This window comes from Meleagris gallopavo, chromosome 14, assembly GCF_000146605.3.
Source record: "Meleagris gallopavo isolate NT-WF06-2002-E0010 breed Aviagen turkey brand Nicholas breeding stock chromosome 14, Turkey_5.1, whole genome shotgun sequence".
Taxonomy (NCBI): domain Eukaryota; kingdom Metazoa; phylum Chordata; class Aves; order Galliformes; family Phasianidae; genus Meleagris; species Meleagris gallopavo.
The window spans coordinates 1,226,274-1,245,843 of record NC_015024.2 but is presented as its reverse complement, the minus strand read 5'-3'; the positions used below and the strand labels follow the sequence as shown (position 1 = coordinate 1,245,843).

The following is a 19,570-nucleotide window of genomic DNA, read 5'->3' as shown; positions in this document are numbered from 1 at the left end:
AAAAAAAAAAATCTATGTCCTTACAGCTGCTTGAGGCTGACCTAGTAAAGAAATCTCCCAGTGTGTCACAGGAGGAGTCTCCAGGTCTCAGTTTAAGTGTGAATGCAAGTCAAAGCATATGTACAGGAAGGCACCTGCGTCCCTCTAAGAACACAGCTGCCACAAATAATGTAAGCCAGAAACACATACTATAACCTGTGGCACAGCAGCATGTGAGTGATCCGGTGTCAATAGGGGTCAGTCTTGAAACCCAAGACAGAAGGATCACCTCTGCTGAACTTTGCAAATTGTCTGCATAATGATTCATGGACTATTTAAAAATCCTTCTTTTCAAGCAAGTTCTGATGGGTTTCTTCCTTTTCTTTTTCTTTCTTTCTTTTTGCTCTTTTGTCATCAGCTGCCTTCTCCAGATGACCTGCCATAACCCTGCTTACAAAAACAAGTGAAGAGAAGTACACGGCCTTGGTTTGTGGAGTGTATTTTATAAAGACATCTTAGAGAAAAGAACACCAAATTTGTGAGGGAAATGAATCAGGCTCTGAAAAAACAGCTCCAAGCAACACAGTTCGCTTCCCAGCAAATTCAGGCTTAATGCTCATGAATTATTAAGTTACTTCCTTGGCTAGAAGCCAAGAGGGAGAATTATAGAGCTTACAGTAAGACTGTTACTGCAAACAGTCTTTTCTGTTTCCATGGAAACAGAAATTAGTTAAAATAACTACCTGCCATTTCGCTCACCATACTCAAGGAAAAATGACCTAATGTTACAAAGGTTATTAAAGCTAACAGTAGAAATGTAGCTAACTACCGATTACATTCTCCGTGGGCTCCCATGCCTCTGCCACACAAACATCTAATGCTGCATTAGGGCTCATTTTGTTATTTACACCATGGAAAGCAGATATTTGTGTTCCTGAAAGGAATCCTCTCCATTAGCTACAAAAAAAAAAAAAAACCCACCACCTATGTCTAAAAAAAAGAGACATTAGTCATATGGTGTGGTTCCTTGGTCCCTGCTGGTGATTTTGATTGTGACTGAAGACAGGCAGGCCAGACCCACCTGCCAGCCGGTAGGTATGAAATGCTTGAGCAGAACTGCAGGGAAGAGTTCTCAATCTAGTTCTCAATCTGGACTACATGTATTTTAAGCAGTATTCTACCAGAGCCTACAACCTGGGAAAAACTAATTTACCAGAGCAGGTTTGGAGGTCTAATTCAGAGATCAGCTCATTTCACTCTTACACGCAGCAACATCATGACAGAGGCAAAGACCTGCTTGTTAACAACATGCACCCTACTACCTCAGACAGCAAAAGCTTTCCTAGAGCTACGTGTTCATGGTAGGCTTTTGTTCTTCCAGAGCATTAAAAAAGAAGAAAAACTTAAAAAACAAACAAACAAACAAACAGAACTAAAAAAACCAAAGCAGATTCAGTTCTGTTAAAAAAACAGATCACCCTTGAAGAAAAACCTGCATCTCTGCAGAGTGCTATGTGATACTGTCAACCTGAAAAGGATTTCTATGGGAACAGCAGCAGTGCTGAGGAAAGGTTACATGTGACTGATTTTAGTAAAACATTCTCTTTTAAGATGGATTCGTATTAGAAATGTTATAGGACAGAATGTACCTCACTAATAAAACCACTTACCTCCTTACACAGCTTTCATATACAAATATGCAGACAACAGCAGTTTCTTTAAAATAACCAGTATTAACAAGAAAAGTGATAAATGGGGAAATCAAGTAAATGCAAGGACTAACACGCAGCACAGATCTTGTTCACAGTGCATTGCAGTCAGTGGAAGCAGGTAAACAAACAGAAAACTCTGCCTTCCAGACCTTGCCATGGAATATACAGCTGTCAATCTGGATGCATTCATCACATAAATTCTGTGCCAGGCAATATTATATTTACTTCACACCAAGGCAAGGACTTCCCCCAGGCATTTGGAAGAAAAAGCACAAGAAGTAGAAGAAGCAATCAGATATACCTGTTGAGTGCTTTCCTCTTTGTGTGCTAAGTGGGAAAATGCTGCTTGCACTGGGGGATTTCAACCACCCAGATGTCTGCTGGCAGAGCGGCACAGCAGGTGGCAGACAATCCAGGAGATGCCTGGAGTCAGTCGAGGACAACTTCCAGGTAACAGATGGACCAACCCGAGGTGAAGCCTTGCTGGACCTGGTGCTCACCAGTGCAGACGAGGGCATTAGAGAAGTTGAGATTGGAGGCAGCCTGGCCTGCAGTGACCATGCCTTGGTGGGGTTTGTGATCTGAATGAATGCACGCCTGCCAAAAAGCAGAGTCAGGACCCTGAGCTTCAGGAGAGTACACTTCTGTCTGCTCAAGGAACTGCTGAGTGGGATCCCCAGGGAAACTGTCCTTAGGGACATGGGTACAGAACAGAGCTGGCAGCTCTTTAAGAACACCCCTCAGAGAGCCCAACGGCTCTCCACCCCCCAGCAGAAGAGGTTGAGCATGGGAGGCCTGCGGCTGACATGTCTGTGCAAGGACCTGCAGCTAAAACTGAGGGAAAAGAGGGAAATGCACACAAAGTGGAAGCAGGCTTGTGTAGCCTAGGAGGAATACAGGGCTGTTGTCCATGTGTGTAGAGATAGGATTAGGAAAGCCAAGGCACAGATGGAGCTGAACTCTGGGACGGACGTGAAAGATAACAAGAAGGGGATCTACAGGTACATGGGCAGGAGGAGACAGGCCAAGGAGAGTGTTCCCCCTCTGGTGAAAGGTAATGGGTTCATTATGATTCACTTGTAAGGCTGTAACACCTGCACCATTTCAAATATCTGCTGTGTTTGTGTGTGAGAGAAATGAACTCTCAAAACTTAGACGTTATTTTAGAAAGCTCTGCCTAGTGACCCCGTGTCACTTGGAATATTCAGATTTATATTCCCACCACCCGGTTTGCAAGACCTAAGGATGCCATTAATAGGCTTCAGAACTACCTGGGGTGGTCACAAGGACAATAGCCTGGGTTACTGTTCTTGCAGCTGCCACAAGCTTCACCTGCTCCAGGTGACAATGACTGATAGTTGCATTGCACTGCTGTACCTGTCTGTATTAGGCTCAGTATTAGACACAAAATGCCTCAGTTGCTCTTGCAAATTGGCTTCATGTGCCTGTTCACAAGATGAATTCTCCCATCAACAGAAGATCACACAACTTCTGTTCAAATACAACGCATCAACTCTTGTTAACTTATACGAAATTCAGATACCTATCTATCTCTGTATAAGCACATTTCCCCTAATCAATAACTCCTTAGAAATACCTAGACATAAACTCTCCAACCATTGCATTGCTCTGCAGCAGAACTGCACCAACGATGAACTGCTCAAAGATTTCCCTTCCAGCTGCTCAGTTCTGCAGGTGACTCAGTGGCAGTTTCTCTTGGCTGGAAGAGTCCCAACAACCGCAGCAATTCCTCTCATTTCGCCCCTGGATTCAGTCTGCCACCGGATTGCAAAAGGAGGCCCTCCCTTCCTGGCTTTCATTTTCTCCTCCTCGTTCTCCTTGCTCTTACATACAGCCTTGGATGTTTCGCAGGAGGTTGTAAAAGAAGTTGTCATCTTCCCGGCTCAGTTTTCTCTTTTGCATCAGCCGCGCATTCTCATCCAGCCTCAGATGTTTCATTGGAGGTCGTAAAAGAAGGTTGTTGTCGTCTGGGCTTACTTTCCTTTTCCTCCTCAGCCTCACAGCTTCCTCCAGCCTCAGACGTTTCATTGGAGGGTGCGGAGGAAGGACGTCATCAGCTGGGCTTAATTTTCTCTTTTGCCTTAGCCTCGTGGTTTCATCCAGCCTCTGATGTTTTGCAGGAGGCTCCCAGTTGAGGCAGGACTTTCTTGCTTTTCTCTTGGCGGGGAGCTGAAGCACAGGCATCCCTCAAGGCTTACCAGCACAACTCCCAACGGCCAGCAGGCCTGAAGCGTTACTGCATGTGTTGTGTTCCAAGAACCCGTGGCAACGGGTGGTGTGCTCTCCTGACATCATCACCTGCTGGCTGTGACCATTCAGGCACTTCTCAGAGCATCCCACCGCCTGCTCCTCCACTCCAAACTCCAACAGCTTCTCTCGGAGGAGCCAATGGGTAACAGTGCTGTAAGTGCTCCTCAGGAGCAGGTAGACATAGTTGTGCACTGCTCTCTCCTGAGCCAGCAACCATTCTCCAGCATGGCTCTCAGCCAGCTCTCTCCACACTCTGGTGGGAACCTCATCATCAGAGCCAACGGGCTTCTCTCCGTCCTGTCTCAACTGGTGCCTGACACAATGGATTGAGTTTACATGCCAAGGTTTTGCTGCACAACTGTCCTCTGGGAGAAGCATTAGCTTAGGGAGAGGCGGCGCCAAAGGAAAGCAAAATGTGTGCCACGATACCTTCACACCAAGAGGGCACCATGTCTATACAGGCTGCACAAAACACAGCCTTCTAAATGGTGCCTAACAGCACTGCAACAGCACCTGGACAGAGCACAGGGCTGTAAATACTGCAGCGCTTTCATCTGGACAGGCACAGAACAAAACAGCTGAAAAGAAATCCAAAGCAACAATATTCCTCTCATCTCCATTGCAGAAACTAGCATTAGAAATGCACAAGTAGTCTTCTCTTCTTTGGTTTGGAACTGCAGGAATCCTTGAATGTCCCAATGAAGCAACTTGGAAAGTTCCCCTTCGCAGTGTTAACGCAAGGAATCTTTGAATGCAACCATAAAGAGACCCACATTCCCAGCACGTGGGAAATTTCCCACAAACTTCACTTGAGATACAAAGGATACAGCTCTGGGCGTATGTGGACTCACGTGAGAAAGTTCCTAGGCATTCCGTCAACCATTTCAAACACTTTACAACAAGGAAAGAAATCAGTGACAGCACACCTCATGCCATACCTTGCCTCTTCCTATTGGTAGCAGAACACTTGCCCTTTCCTTCCTTACCGTTCCCTGCTCCATGTTCTAACACCCGTGCAACAACTGGGAAATGCAAACAAAAGTGGCCCCCAGTACGTGTGCAGTACACTTCAGAGAGACACAGATTTTTCACACCGATTAGGGTTGTTGCAGCTAATGACCAGAACAATGGCTACTGCTGTGGGTGTGTATTTTCTGATGTGGAAATACTTTCATGTTTGCTTACTGGATGACCTTTTTAAGTTCAGTTTGAGCAGAACCAAGAACCCATAACCTCCTTGCTACCATGGATCATCACAGCACAGAAGACAGAAAATTCAGCTACTGATAAAAAACAGTGAATTGTTGAACTTTCTGTTCAGTTAATCTGAGAGTTCGCATGAGAAACTCACCAACGCCACAACTACTGCAGGAAAGTCCATTTGGCCCTTTCATTTTGAAGCACCATGCAGAAGCTCTGCTTAGTTTTCACCTAAATGCACTACTTCCTGAGGCACACAGAAAAGAGACTTCATCTTCTACAGCAGACCTAAACACATCGCTCTCAACTTAAAGCAGAGTGTTTCTTTTCTGCTTTCAAGTTTCTTTCCCAAAACAGACCTTAATCTCATTACAACTTCTTCCTTCCCCTCTTACAAGGCGTAAAACAAAATACAAATTAGCTCACTTTCACTACAGAACATGCATAAGACCAAGTGCTAAACAGTAACTATTTGCACATTCAAGCATTATTCTACACATTTAAAACCCGCTGAGCCACACATCCTCACTCTTACTTTCTCTTCTTTTCAATCACTGGCACAAAGCCTTCTCAAGGCCTTCCCACTCCACGTTAACACACTATGCAAAGTCCAGCCCAAGACAAGTACTGTGTAGAAGCATTTTCTGAGGCCTTCCACAGTCACAGCAGCAGTCTGTCAGTTTCTCTTTCCTGCAGCTTTCCTCAGCTCAGTAATTTTACTGCTTTGTGGTATTAAATAATTGTGACTTGTTCTCTTTCCCATTTTTTTTCTTCCCTCCATTGCACGTATTTCCTGTTAATTGTGTCACAGAGAAATCACAGACACATGCTCACTACCAGTACAAGCATTTCTCAGGCAGTGGTGGTGGTCGTGATGTAGTATCACGGTAGACATTCTTGCCACATTCTGCAATATAATTCTTACGTTGCCAAATCAAACAGTGCACACACATTCCTAAAACGTATCAAGTCATTACAGCTTTCTAACATATCACAGTTTTTTTGAGTGGGATTTAGTTTCAAAAACTACCAAGCCTTTACCAATCTGCTCTGAGCTCCCCCCGGACAGTACAGTGCTCTTCCAGAGAAAAGAAAGAAAGTTTGTGGACTCTTCCCTCAGTTCGGAGGGAAATATTTGCTGAAATATGTAGGACAGTTTCCATCACAGTATCAGAAGCGGTGTCAGCTGTCAGGACGTGCTTCAATCAAAGCTCACAAAGACCCAGAGATGCTGTACTTTAGATCTGATCACACTATCCTTACTTCATTTCCAAGGCATGCAGTATTGCAATACTATTCTATACAGTCTGATATTTTCAAAACACACGTTTTTGACAGAAAAATGCAGAACATTTCATATTTGCTGACATCAGTATTGGCTACCTCAACATACTGAGCAGCAGTTACCCAGTCTAAACACAAGGATGGACAGAAATATGCCAGTTAATATTGCTAGTAAAGGAGTGATGAAAAGAAGCTCTATTGTAACATGCTTGTAAAGCAAGGAGTGAATGAAAGCTTGAGAGCCCAACTCAGCACCAAATCATATAACAGTCCCCTTCTGGAGTCATACCACCTGACACTGCAGTTACTGATAGCTCTTAACAGCCCTAAGAAAGCAGCTACTAAAACATCAAGACCTTCTGTAACGCACAGAGACCAGGTGAGAACCTAAACACAATTCAACCGTTCTGCACCTGTAATACTTTGCTTATTTACAAGAATCAAATTTCATAAATTATGTTTAGCGCTACTGAGTTCCTGGATGCCTTATAGGACCATCAATTCATAATCTATCAGTGTTCTTTCAGTTGTGTCACAATGGCAGTTCATACGCTTTCCTCCAATAACACACGCTTTCCTCACATGTTTTTCTGAGAGTATTTTAGTTATGTATTAAGTCCTACCTGATCTGTTTGCCTTCTCGAACATCATATAAAGAAAAAAAGACATCAGTGTCTTCTCCAATTGTATTGTAGGTGAAACTCTTCAGACTGAGGAAGAAGTGATGAGGCACTGGCATACGGCAAGCATCTCCGTGACGCTGACGAATTGTATCCACCTGATTAAACAATGGAAGCCATTTGTCACAAATAAAGGACATATGATTGACTTGATAATTTGAACTGAAACTTCGCTCTCTTTTCTCCATCAAATAAAGCTTAATCTCAAATATACCCCATCTTCAAGACAGATCACAAAGTTTTTTATCCTATTTTTTTACATTGGATGAACTTCTATTCAAGTATTTAAGAGTAACATTTAAATTGTTGGGTTGGTTTTTTTTAGCACCTGCAAGTCATTTATGGAGATCATTTAGAACCAGACTTTAGAAGCTAACTGCCCTGCAGACATAAGAAAGAAATCCCAATGGTGGTTGGTAACATCTATAAAGTGAAACAGCAGAAAGGTTTCTATTTTTGATTTAGTATACCAAGACCTATTTACAACAGCAAAAAATGTAGTGAAGAAAAAGAAGAATATAATTACAAACAATTTTTCTTTTGTTTTCATAGCACTTTATTTCTGTTGTAGCCTAATGTTAACAAACATGATACATGTCAGACCTAAGCACACTAGGCTCAGTCTCCTCTGAATATGCAGACAGTAACAAAGTCAGTCTTTACATTTTCATAGTGTCAACTCAGATTTTTAGTAGCTTTCAAAATGCAGCTTCAAACAATTTTTGTTCTGGATTCTGAATTAAATCCAACTAAATCCTCATCATTTCAAGATTTGCATCTGTGCAAGCACAGCTCTCTAGGAAAGATTAGCTCCAGATTTCATGACCAAGAAAGGATTACTTTACTACAGAAAGGGTATGTAAAATAAAAACCTCTGAGGTTATGTGTTAGCAGGTAGAAAGAAAACTCTCATGGTCAGACTGAGGCTTTTGATCTCACTAGAGAACTTGTTCTCTTAAGAAAAACAGAGAGCTGAGGAAAAGAGCCTAAGCAGATGCTGAAGGACCTGTAGAAGAAGCTAAATTACTTTTGAGGCTATTTTGAGGAACTTGGGTACCCAATGATCTCCATCAAACACATATATGCAGATAAGTTATCAAAGACAGAAACAGCAAAAATTGTTACGTAGATGATGTTTACCTGTGATGTGCTCTGCTGGACGCTGTGTCTACTTGACAAATGCTGTGGAGAAACAGAATAGCAAAACTGAAACCACTCTGAACGCGAGAAAATACTGAAACTACATTTGTGCTGCTTTAAAAGAGTATTTTGTAATTACAATTGCTTAAGACTGTTACCAAACATCAGGACTCACAAGATCACTAGCTTGCCTTAAAAGCTTTTCCCAACTAAGTCATTTGTTACACTAACTAATCAAACTTACATGTTGTATGTATCTAAAGGATGAACATAAATGGCCATCACAAGTTAGACAGAATTTCCACGGCTGCAGAACTACTTCTCGAGAAGTCCATCACCCTGTACTGTGTAACCTGCATTTCCTTTTAAATGAGTGAATACCTCACTTTATACTAATTTATCAGTATGCTAGTCCACGAGAAGTTGCATTTGTTAATAAATAAATAAAATAAAATGAAAAAGGAATAAATACTGACTTCTACAAAGAAGGGTGGATTTTATACATATATTTTAAAACTTTTTGCTCAGATCAGAAAATGAGACCCTGAAAAACAGGTAAGAACTCTTCTACAATTTTAGCTGTCCAACACCTGCACAAAAGCATCCATGCAGAGTTATATCTGTGCAGCAGAACTCAGAGGATGATCCTGTATTTAAAGCCCTTCATACTAAAAGGAAATGCTATAATCAGAAAATGGACTGCAAGTCTCACTGAACCCATTTAATCTCCAAATGGAGATTTAAATACTAATCTAAATTGAAAAGGTTTCAGAGAGCTTTAAAAACCATATAATTAATGATTCTGCCACGGCTGTTCCACACTCATCCTACCATTAGTACTTTACACTGAAACATTAACACATCTTCTCTTCATTCTCCCCCATCTCTACCCTTCTACTTCATACCCAGTATCTTATTCTGAACAAATACACTCTAGCAGGACCAGCGGGATATGGTAACCTCACAGCTTCAAGAGAGATGAAAGTAAAAGATATTCCGTATTCAGCAACACTTTCCCCAAACAAATCAAATGCACAACATTTTTAAATGAAAATTTTACCAAGGGAAATAATAACTTTGTGCAAGATGCCTCAATTTCTTGCCACAGATGGGAAAGCCCAGAGTTACTTCATCCATTTTCCTGCTAATACGAGACTGTTGCCTCTCGTACATTTAATGCTCTACAATTCTGTGAAAATGCAAAAGTAATTGGGCTCTCACAACTATTCTCACAAGATTATTTTGCAGTGTTAAACCTCACGGCTGATTTGATAATCTGTTAAGTATTCTACCATGAGTACAGAGGATTCTCTCCATGAGGAAAAAATAATACAATAAAAAGCAATTTTAAAAATCTTCAGTTGCTACAAAACTAAACTTAAGCAAATAAAATGTGTTCAGCTGTTTTGGTTCCTGAAATTACCTTCTGTCCACTTAGTAGATGTGATTAGACAGTGCTGTCTTCCTGAATCTACAATCTAAAGCCATGGTGAAATGTGAACTGACTAATGGTCATGTCCTAAATAGCAGCACAGATCTGAGCCGAAAACTCTGCGTGAAGGAAAACTCTCCAATAAGTGCAGCAAAGTCTCCCCAGTCTATGGCAAATCAGGAACAAACTTAAAAATCAGTACTGTAGATCAGCATATTCTGTCCTTTTTTATGTAGAAGAATTTAATTTCTTTACATGAAATGCATTGTTATATCATATAATTAATCCAAAAGAACATTCCTATTAAAGGACACCACATACGTTTCTAAGGGACATTGCCATGTCACAGAGATAGCTTTAATGTTCAAGAATTAGTTTTGCTTAAAGAAAGTTATTCAGTAGTCTCTCTCCTTCCTGTCTGTGTGCTTAAAAATCTTTGAAAGGGAGCAAGTATGCTTATTATCCATACACGTCCTAGGAGCAGATTTTTCACTTCAATTTTTATCCCTATCTGCAGACTCTCCAGAAAGAATCGAACAATGGCTCTCATGGGCTTTCTGGACTCACACAACTGCTGATCAACTCCAGGTTTGAGATGTTCTAATTAATGGAAGTAAGGACAAACAACACTAGATCTTACAGTGAGGAACATTCCTATTTCTCCTAGAAAGTTGATAACCATTGTTTGAAGTAATGATGTAGTAACCCCAAAGCAGTCTGTTAGTATTTCCTAAGTCAATAAAGCTTGCAGGGTCATCTGTCTGGTTCACAGCACTTTCAGATGAACAGATCTCAGCAAGATACCACCACAATTTAACCACGGAGCTTCCAAGACTTTGCATTTTCCACCAGACAGAATTCAACAGTGTAATTGCCAAAGGCAGCTGTTAAATTGCATCAAAAAACAAAAAGGTTACTGTATTATTTCAGTCAAGAAAATTCATAAAGAAAGATACTTATTTTCCCCTTCTTTCCCTCCCAGTATGAAAGCTCAGAGGCATGTCCCACAGATTTCTCACCATTTTATAAAGATCTGACACACTGATCTGATCGGAATCCACAACTTCAAAGTCCTTTCGAGGAACTAAATCTAGGCCCAAATGTCTGCAGAAGAAAAAGAAGAAAAGGGTAACCATAGTACATTGTGTCTACAATTATCAGCCACATATACACAAGGACAAGGAGAAAGGAATTAGGAAATTGTATTTGAATCTTTTTGCAATAGTTAACCATTAAACAAACCATCTTTTAAAATAAATTTAAATCTAAATATCAAGCCAAAAAGTGCTCCGAGCTTGTTATGTTTTGTTCACTGATTTCAGAGAAGCTCTAGTAATGAATGTTAGTTGAAGATTTTCAGTATGCTGGTGCAGTATGGTCATTTCCTACACAGTAATACAGGCAAATAAGTTTAGTACAATCAATAGGCAAATAAGTTTAGTATAAATAGTGCAGTATTCAGGTCGGGTTCTTCACTGCTTAATGTAAAACTTTCCCATCAGTAACCCTGATGTTTGCTTTGGGAAACTGCTTTGAATGGACCTCCCTGGTGCTCACGTAACTGAACTCCCAACTTTATTGCTGTATAAGCATACTTTTCCTAAAAAAACGTATCTACAAAAATATTAACAGGAATTTTAACCTAAATTAAAACAGAATTTTAGCTCAAATCAAAACCAAACTATTAAAAAAAATAGAAGTTTACCAGTCTAAAAATGATGGCTACAGCAGATTATTTTTTTGCTCTACACTCGCTCAGCTTCTGAGGCATAAGGCATTCACAGAACTATAGTACGAAGCAATTATGCACATTAGGAGTAAAATTCAAGAAACACATAAATGAACCATTTCCCTGCTTCCATCTCACCTAACTTTAATATTCCACTTGCACATGTTTTATATTGAAATTCTCCCTAGTCTCAAAAGAACAAAAAAGTCTGCAGAGGTGTCCTCACGGAACATCCTTTCAGTCCTGCCACCAACTAGACAACAAAAGCAAAAACCTATTTAGTTTTGTAATAAGAGAAGCATTCTGCACAGCATTTTTCAGGATGGCAAATATGATTTTTTGTTTGAAAAAACCTCTCTCAGGTACCACAGAGTAGTTTTGTATGGTGTGATAAACAGAAGCCCCCAGGCAATCCAGCATCTCTTCCTGAGCAATTAACTTAAAACATCTGCAAGTAAGAAGACTAGTTGCCTTCACTGGCCACTGTAGTTCTTAATAATTTCCCTTAAGTTTCCCAACTCCCTATTTTTAAAATTAATTGATTTAAACTCTGCTTAATCGGGCTTTTCTTACTTAATGTTATCCTAAGCTCATCCCATCTCCTCTCAAGAGCACAGCTCAGCCCACACTCACTGGCAAACAACTGCTTGGCAGTATTGGGATTAGCATGAAAATAGTGTACAGATAAATGAGAACTTCTGCGTTCTTTGCCAAAACAATTACATTTTCAGTGGGGGGGAAAAGGAACCACTTTTTTCTTCAACACAATTTTCATGCCAAAAAATAGTTGCTATACTCTGGGGTTAATATGTGAGAATGGTAGTTATGCACTTCTCACAGTTTTCATTAAACCTAGACGGTATCTGAAAATTGCTGCTGTAAGGATGAAAATTACTATATTTAATTACCAAACAAAAAAGATTGAGAATGCATCAAGTAATCCTCAATTGCAGCTACCACTGGAGCCTACTTATAACACAAAGTCAAAAAATAGCGCAGAAAAAATGGCAGCAGGTAAAAACAGTAATAAGCATAGAGTGAATTTCAAAGCGTTTCAAGTGAAAGTTAATGTGTTCATCCTGTTAATTTACAGGAATCTTCCTAAAACTGCATAGGTAACCCCTCCCCTAAAGAGGCCATCACACGTGTGTGCAAACACACACACACACACAGTGTGCATGAAGGGCTTTCTCCTGAATATACGGATAATAACAAATGATTTTCTAATAATGTGATCAACATCACAGAATCCTGCCTTACAGTTCTTATGTACAACGATACAAAGAACTATCAAAAGTTTACAGAATAAAACTGCCAAATCTAATCAGAGCCTGATATTGTCCTAGTGCCAAAATTTCAACTCTTTAGAGCACTAAAGACAAACTGTTTGAACTCATTACTCATGCGACAAAGTTAATTTCTACTTGATAATGTTCAACACAGCTGCATAGCATCCCTGTGAAACTTACCTGATACCCCATTTTTAGTTAAATCCCTTAGCACAGTGGATCTCTAGCCCAGAAGATTCCCATTCTCTAAAATTACATTAATCCTGTGCAACATTTGTTCCCAAAAGATAAAGGTTCCTTTTCCTTTAGAACTCATATTCTGTGCATTCAAGTCCAGGTTTATGCATTTAATCTTTTTTTTTTTCTCCCAACAAAAGATGACAACATCACGTTTAAAATGACAATGACGGTTAGTGGCCCACTTTCACTCAGTATTATAGAATACTGTGGGGATATAAGAGCACCAGCTGTCAAGCAGTATTTCAGCAAAACATATCATGCATAAAAATGAGGTAGCGTGCTGGTCTGTCTCTCTGACAGTTCTTCTTTCTGCAGCACTTTCTTTTACAAGCACTTACACTTACAGCATTTTATTGTGGTTTTTACTGTGCCTGCAGACTCTAGTGACTTTCAAAAATGTTTCCCGAGTGCCCCTACAAAGACTCCCAGCCCGGCAGTTATCTCTTGGTACCACATGCCTGAGGCCAGTTCCACTGACATGGAGAAATTCCCTCTCTTCCATAGAGCAGTCCTTAGAACTTAAGACTTAATTTTATCTTCTTTGGCTGGGGAATGAATTTCTGTGCTTTTCTCTCCAATAACACCAAGACAAACTGACAATCAATGTCAGCATTTGTGAGACTGACAGGGATGCACATACAATTCACTACAATTCACTTGGTTGGCCTTCTGGAGAAAATCAACTTGGTTTAAGTTTGATTTTATTTCATCAAATGGTCTTAAATTAGGATACGTTCATAAATGTATAATATGAATGCCAGCCTATTTTGAATTAATAAACACACTAGTTGCAGCAATTCTTTCTTGAAGAACCTTGCAGAAATACTGTCATTTGACTAAAAGATGTGTTTGGAGGCACATGGAGTCTTGAAGAACAGACTGGGAGAACATCTCCTATAGCTCCAAAACCAGGTCTTTTACCCTGACCCCCCTCTAACTTTGCAGCCAGGCATTTTCATCGTATTCCTTCTCTATGTTAAAAGCCTCACTTAATACCACTCATATTCCTCTAATGAAAGTACGCTTAAAACGAAGGTGGTGAAGGGAAAAGAAATGACTCTGAAAGCTGTTTACAGACATCACACACAGATCTGAAATAAAACCAACGGAAATAAAAAAAATAAACTACAAGGGCTCCAGTCTGTAAAGAAATTAGTAAAACACTGATGTAATGTTACACAGGAAAATATTTCTTAAAATGAAGATGAGTAGTAGTAGAAAGTAAGTAATGCTAGCAAGAAATTGATAGAAGGAAATAGCAGCAAATACATCTGAGCATGGAAGCATCAGAATACAGAGTGAGATACGGAGGTTTTCCTCAAAGATGATATCCAGGAGAGTTCCTCACAGTCTGAATCCCTTCTCAATCATCACGTTATTACCAGGACATTCAGGAGGAGAGAGAAATATTGGATATTCAGACAGAAATGGCAACTATTCGTTCTGAACCCTTCTTAAAGCTTTTCACTATGGTGAATTGCTTCATACTACAGCAATTAATTCTGGAGCAGAAGCAGAGCATCCTCTTTCAAATTAAGTCTGCAAGGCAGATTCCTTCCTCTGCTTTTGGTGCAAAAAAGTGCAAAATGACAATGACTTTTCTTAGAAAGTTCCATTTTGATTTATCATCCTATGCATGAGTAAAAGTTGGAAATCTTACCCATTTTTAGCTTAAAATGAACAAAACACAAACAACTGAATGTATCAAAAACGTTTCTATTTTATTTGTAATGTAATTTAAAATTAGACAGTGAACTGCAGATATCATCTCTATAACATGATTTAAAATAGGACAACGAATTGAATCGTAGAGGTCAGCTTTTATATACTTTTTTGACATACAAGTTTCCTTCAATTTTATTTTTTCCCTATTGATTACAGGCCATTGAGCATTCCTAATTGCATTTCAGACTTCAATTGATCAGTGCCCAAATAAATCCTATCAGAGTGAAGTATTTTAAAAACAACAGTCTTTTTAATATTCTGTACAAAAGCTAATAACAGATGCGGGCAAATCGTACTATTTGAGATTTCACCTGAGCAAAGATACACAGAAGGATGCTTCAGATCTCATTCTAGAAGCACTAGGACGCTGATCAGAAAGTGCTCTTTTGATTATTTGGGAAGTAAAAAAAAAGCTATACCGTAGTAATATCAGTAATATCACTGCATGCATATAAAAAGAACCTAACTGAGGATAACTGGAAGAGGAAAAAGCATGAAAAAAGATGCATCACAGTTTTGTAGTGGGGAGAATGAATGCATCAGTAACAGAAGATTAAGTCACCACAGTAGGTAGAAATCAGTACTGCATTATAAGAATGATGAGCAACAATACAGAAGGCTAGCAACCTATTTTTGAGTTAATTATATTCCTTCATTTTTAAGAGACCGAACTACCAAGTAAGCTTCCTTAGTATTTTACGTTAAGTATACAGAAATAAGCAAAAGTTCACTGCAATACTTCCAAAATCAGCCCAAATTAATATAGCCCAAATAAGTTTTTCGCACACACACAAAAAAACCATCTAGTCACTCATCCAGGGAGGACATTTCTTGATTTCTGCCAACTCCCACAGCACCACAAGGGATGACCATCAGAACTGCTGCCACATTACTTGAATAGAAACAAGTCCAGTTCAAAAACCAGACAAATCAATCCTAACTCACGGTGACTGAAAATGGGAATTTCAGGTGTGCACCACTTCCTCCCAATTAATGCAATGCATTAATAAACAAGGTCAGGATAAAGGCAGCTTTAGGCTGAATAACGTGCTACATACTAGTGTAAAATTTCTGAAAGTTACTTGGTCATGGAATGTCTCTTATTAAATCATACTACTATGAACAATTACAGACCTGCTCAAATTATTGTATTTAAGTTTCTCAGTTAATGCTAACATGTTTGTAATGGCATTTTTTGATTATTTGCATATCTCAAATACTACAGAAGTCTTCTGTCATTGTTTGAAAAACAGCACTATGTGAACATGCATATAAAAAACAATGTTTGTAACAAATTAAGACACTAGGTCATGAGTTTCATAATAAAATTCAAAGGGGAGATATAAGAAAACCCTGATGACCTTCTACAATTCCATTTATATTTAAATATCTCATTGCATATGGACGTAATTAAATATCTTTTCAGTCACACAGATCTTCACCCAGTTTCTTTATTGATACATTCTTCTGTTTCAGCATGCATCTCTGACACTATCTACATTTTTCGTTAGAGAGGACAGTATCTTATTAATTACAATTAATTAATTAAGATTACAATATCTTATAATATTACACATTACATTCTTCTTCTTACATGTGAAATGAATTTAATCACAAACATGTTTTTATCTACTGATTTACATGATGCTTTCCCACAGTTGTCAGGCATTGGATTTGCCTTTACGGTTTTAATGTACCTCGTATTTCATGATTTTACATTTAGTGCATTTCAAATAAAAGCTTTCTAAAGGCTATAGCTTAGCAGCCTGTCTACTCTCCTCATATTTTCTTCTTACAACATTTTTGCTACTTCCAGTTGCTAACTTCATCCATACACACTTTGAGGAAAAAATGTCCAGACAATATTCAAACACAGTTTCTTTGTTCTCATTTAATGCAGCAGGAATGAGAATGAAAAATATCTGTAGGTCTGAATTGCAGACCAATGACTCGATGACACCTACTTTGTTAAGCCCTTCAGATCTTTTTTTCATTAGAAGTGAAATGTAGTGTGGGGGCTAGCAAAACCGTCCTCAGAGTGTGTATCTTTCAGAGGGAGTATGTGACTAAGGAGTCACAGAAAAAGATACGTTCATGAAAAACATTTCGCTTTTTTCCTTAGTTAGACTTCAGCTAATTCATTCCTCCCTGTCCACCCCTCATTGCTCATATTTTAATTAGCACTAATCCTACCCTAGATGAAAAGCAGTTGCTACATGCTTGAGGAGTGTGGTATTCACTTTGAAAAGGTCAAATGAATGTCAAGCAAAACTTACCTGTCTGATAGACTGTACCTCAAAAGAAAGCCAGCTCTGCTGAAGGGCTAGTTTTTGTGCAACTGTACCTTAAAACCATTTCACCTTCTATCTGAATTGCAGTGTTCAATAGCTTTTAAAAAAATATCCACCAAGTCACAGTGGAATTCACCAACGAATCTAAAGCTCAAACAAGTTTCATCAGCAAGTACATGGATGATATTACAAATCTTCATATCACAGTCTCAGTTCCAGTGTAACTGTTACCAGTGAGATTCTGTAGTTATCACGTCAATCACTGAAATACTTACTCAATGGAAAAAATTGGGGTTTAGTATCTATGAACACACATTCCCAGGCATAATACTCGCTATAGAGATACAAATAAAGTAAATTGACTTAAACCACTTAGAAGTGGATATAGTCTTAGAAAAGACCTACAGGTACTAAGCAAATGGCTCATCTGTTAGTAGCAGCAGCAGATTTATGCAGTAAAAAAAGAAGTTGTATATGACTTCCAAATAAGCGAGTGTTCTGTTTATAAATACTATTGGAAAGAAAAGTTTTGCTTATTTTTTTTGTTCTTAATTAAAGCTACGTAAAAATAATTAAAACAAACAGTACCCAGCTGGTACCTGTACTTACTCATTGCCCCAGTCCAGCCTCACTGTGAGGTGCCTCTTGACCTCTCGCACCTGATCCTGCGTCAAGTGACCTGACAGCAGCTGTCTGCGCAGGTCAATGAGTTCATTCATCACATGGCGCAGTTTGTAGAAAAGATCTACCTTATGTTTCTGTAAAGGCATATTTTTGGGAGGGGAAGGGGAAGAGAAGGAGAAAGAAAAAAAAGTGAAAGAAAAAAGAGAGTAAGTTTGGAAAGGGGAAAAAAAGAAGGGAAACAAAGAAAAGGGTGGAGAGAGAAGAAAAGGGCAGGGAAGAGAAAAAAAGATAGGAGAGAGTTTGGAAAGAGAAAGAGCAGGAGAGTGGAGAGAAGACAGACCAAGACAGAGGAAACAGAAAGAGAGAGATTAATAAGTTTCCAAATTTACATTTAATTACCCCAGAGGAATATTAATCCAATTTGCACAAGCTTTAAAATACTTATATCAAAAAGCAGTGTTACTGATGCTATTTAAATTGAATAACTTATTTCTACATTTTGGGCTCAACTTGCTAAGGGATCCACTTTCTGATGGAACCTTATGCCATAGCTAAAACAATTAATTATGTGCAACAGGGATCACTTGTTCCAATCAGCTCATAAATACAGAGCAGGGAAAATGTGTGCTCTCAGTCAGCAGTTAATGTAATGTTCTGAGCTGTTAGCAATGATGACTGACCACACTTGAAAAGTGCTTTTAATATTTTAAATATTCTACTTACTGAAAATCACCCAGGTTTCTATGATAAGTGGTAGTGGGAAAATGAGTATTCACCGTACGCACTCTGAAAGGGACTAAAACAATTACTGATGAAATCTATCTAAAAAACAATTTTCAAAGAGGAAAACTACCATATAGGGTTAAAACTATTAAAAAATAAAAATAAAAGAAAATACAAACTACACCATTACTAGTAAAAATTTTCTAAGCAATCAACTTTGCAATCATTTCCAACAGAACTGGTACTCTTCAGGGATGGGAAAAAGGTAGAACAGGAAATGTTTATTCTCCTGTGCAGGAATTCACTATAGGGGAAGACCCCTCCAAAGAGGCAACTTTGAAGGTCACAGCAAAGACCACCTATAAGCACCCACCGCATAAAGAAGGGTGTCTGTGCTACTCCCATATCTAACAGATGAAAACTGTGTGTTAAAAAGGCTCTCCTCTATAGAGCCACACTGCATAAAATAGCTGCTGTGTAAGTAATGAAGAACCAAACGAGGAAACTAATCACCGACTGCAGCTGAATTTTCATTGTTTGTTTAAAAAAAAAAAAAAAAAAAACAACTCAGTTTCATTCCTAACCTGTAAGCAAAGCTTGAAACCTAAGGATATCTTGGGGAAAACACAGGAACAAAACAGAGACTTTGCAGATTAGCGCCATTCTGATTGCATTTCTCGTTGTAATTTAGTGTTTTGTAAAACACTATGAATGAATGTAAGTTCATTTATCTTTAATAACGAAGAGGAACATCCACAAAGTGTTTTCTATTACAATATATTATTGCAAAAAAATGTTCTTCGTGTATCTTAGAAAAAATAAGTAACAGGAGATGAAAAAAGAATTTCAACCTACTTGAATTTGTTTCCCAACAAGATCACTAAGCTTGTATGAATTCCAGAAACAAATTTCAGTACATTCAGTTTTGATCAGAAATATATTAATTTTTCTAGCCTGATTAAATATCTCCATTGCTGAACTAGTTTGAGCACAGACAGGATTATCTGGAGTTCCTAATCAATTTTGAGAAGAAAAGATGCATAACCTTTCAACCACACTTCATCATTGATTTAGCCCCTTCTGAAAGACCCGAGATGCAGACACCAACAGAAAGAAGCATTTCCAAAGCTGGAAATACTTATTCAGAGAAGATAATTACGCATAGCTGGTAAGTATAAAATGACTAAAATTGTGTTTGGGTTCTCTCATTAAATGTGATGCAAAGTGAATCATATACAAGCTGATAAAGAC

At 38.9% G+C, this 19,570-nt stretch overlaps 1 protein-coding gene across 1 annotated transcript; it reads right to left on the bottom strand.

The window, feature by feature from the left end:
- Window positions 1–6,925: 6,925 nt before the first annotated feature.
- On the bottom strand, window positions 6,926–17,743 carry LOC109369872 (dedicator of cytokinesis protein 3-like). The gene is made up of 4 exons (XM_031555485.1): window positions 17,582–17,743; window positions 10,718–10,802; window positions 8,267–8,308; window positions 6,926–7,224 (listed from the first exon to the last, which is right to left on the bottom strand). Exons 1-4 carry the CDS (start codon window positions 17,740–17,742, stop codon window positions 7,066–7,068), a joined length of 447 nt encoding a protein of 148 aa, XP_031411345.1. The 5' UTR covers window position 17,743; the 3' UTR covers window positions 6,926–7,065.
- Between the last annotated feature and the right edge of the window lie 1,827 nt (window positions 17,744–19,570).

Excerpts from the sequence above, each read along its gene's own strand:
- LOC109369872 (XM_031555485.1), bottom strand. The coding sequence starts at position 17,742 with ATGCCTTTACAGAAACATAAGGTAGATCTTTTCTACAAACTGCGCCAT. Across the intron at positions 8,309-10,717 it reads TGTCAGATCTTTATAAAATG|CATTTGTCAAGTAGACACAG; the intron begins GTGAGAAATCTG and ends GTTTCTCCACAG. Across the intron at positions 7,225-8,266 it reads TCCAGCAGAGCACATCACAG|GTGGATACAATTCGTCAGCG; the intron begins GTAAACATCATC and ends TTGTTTAATCAG.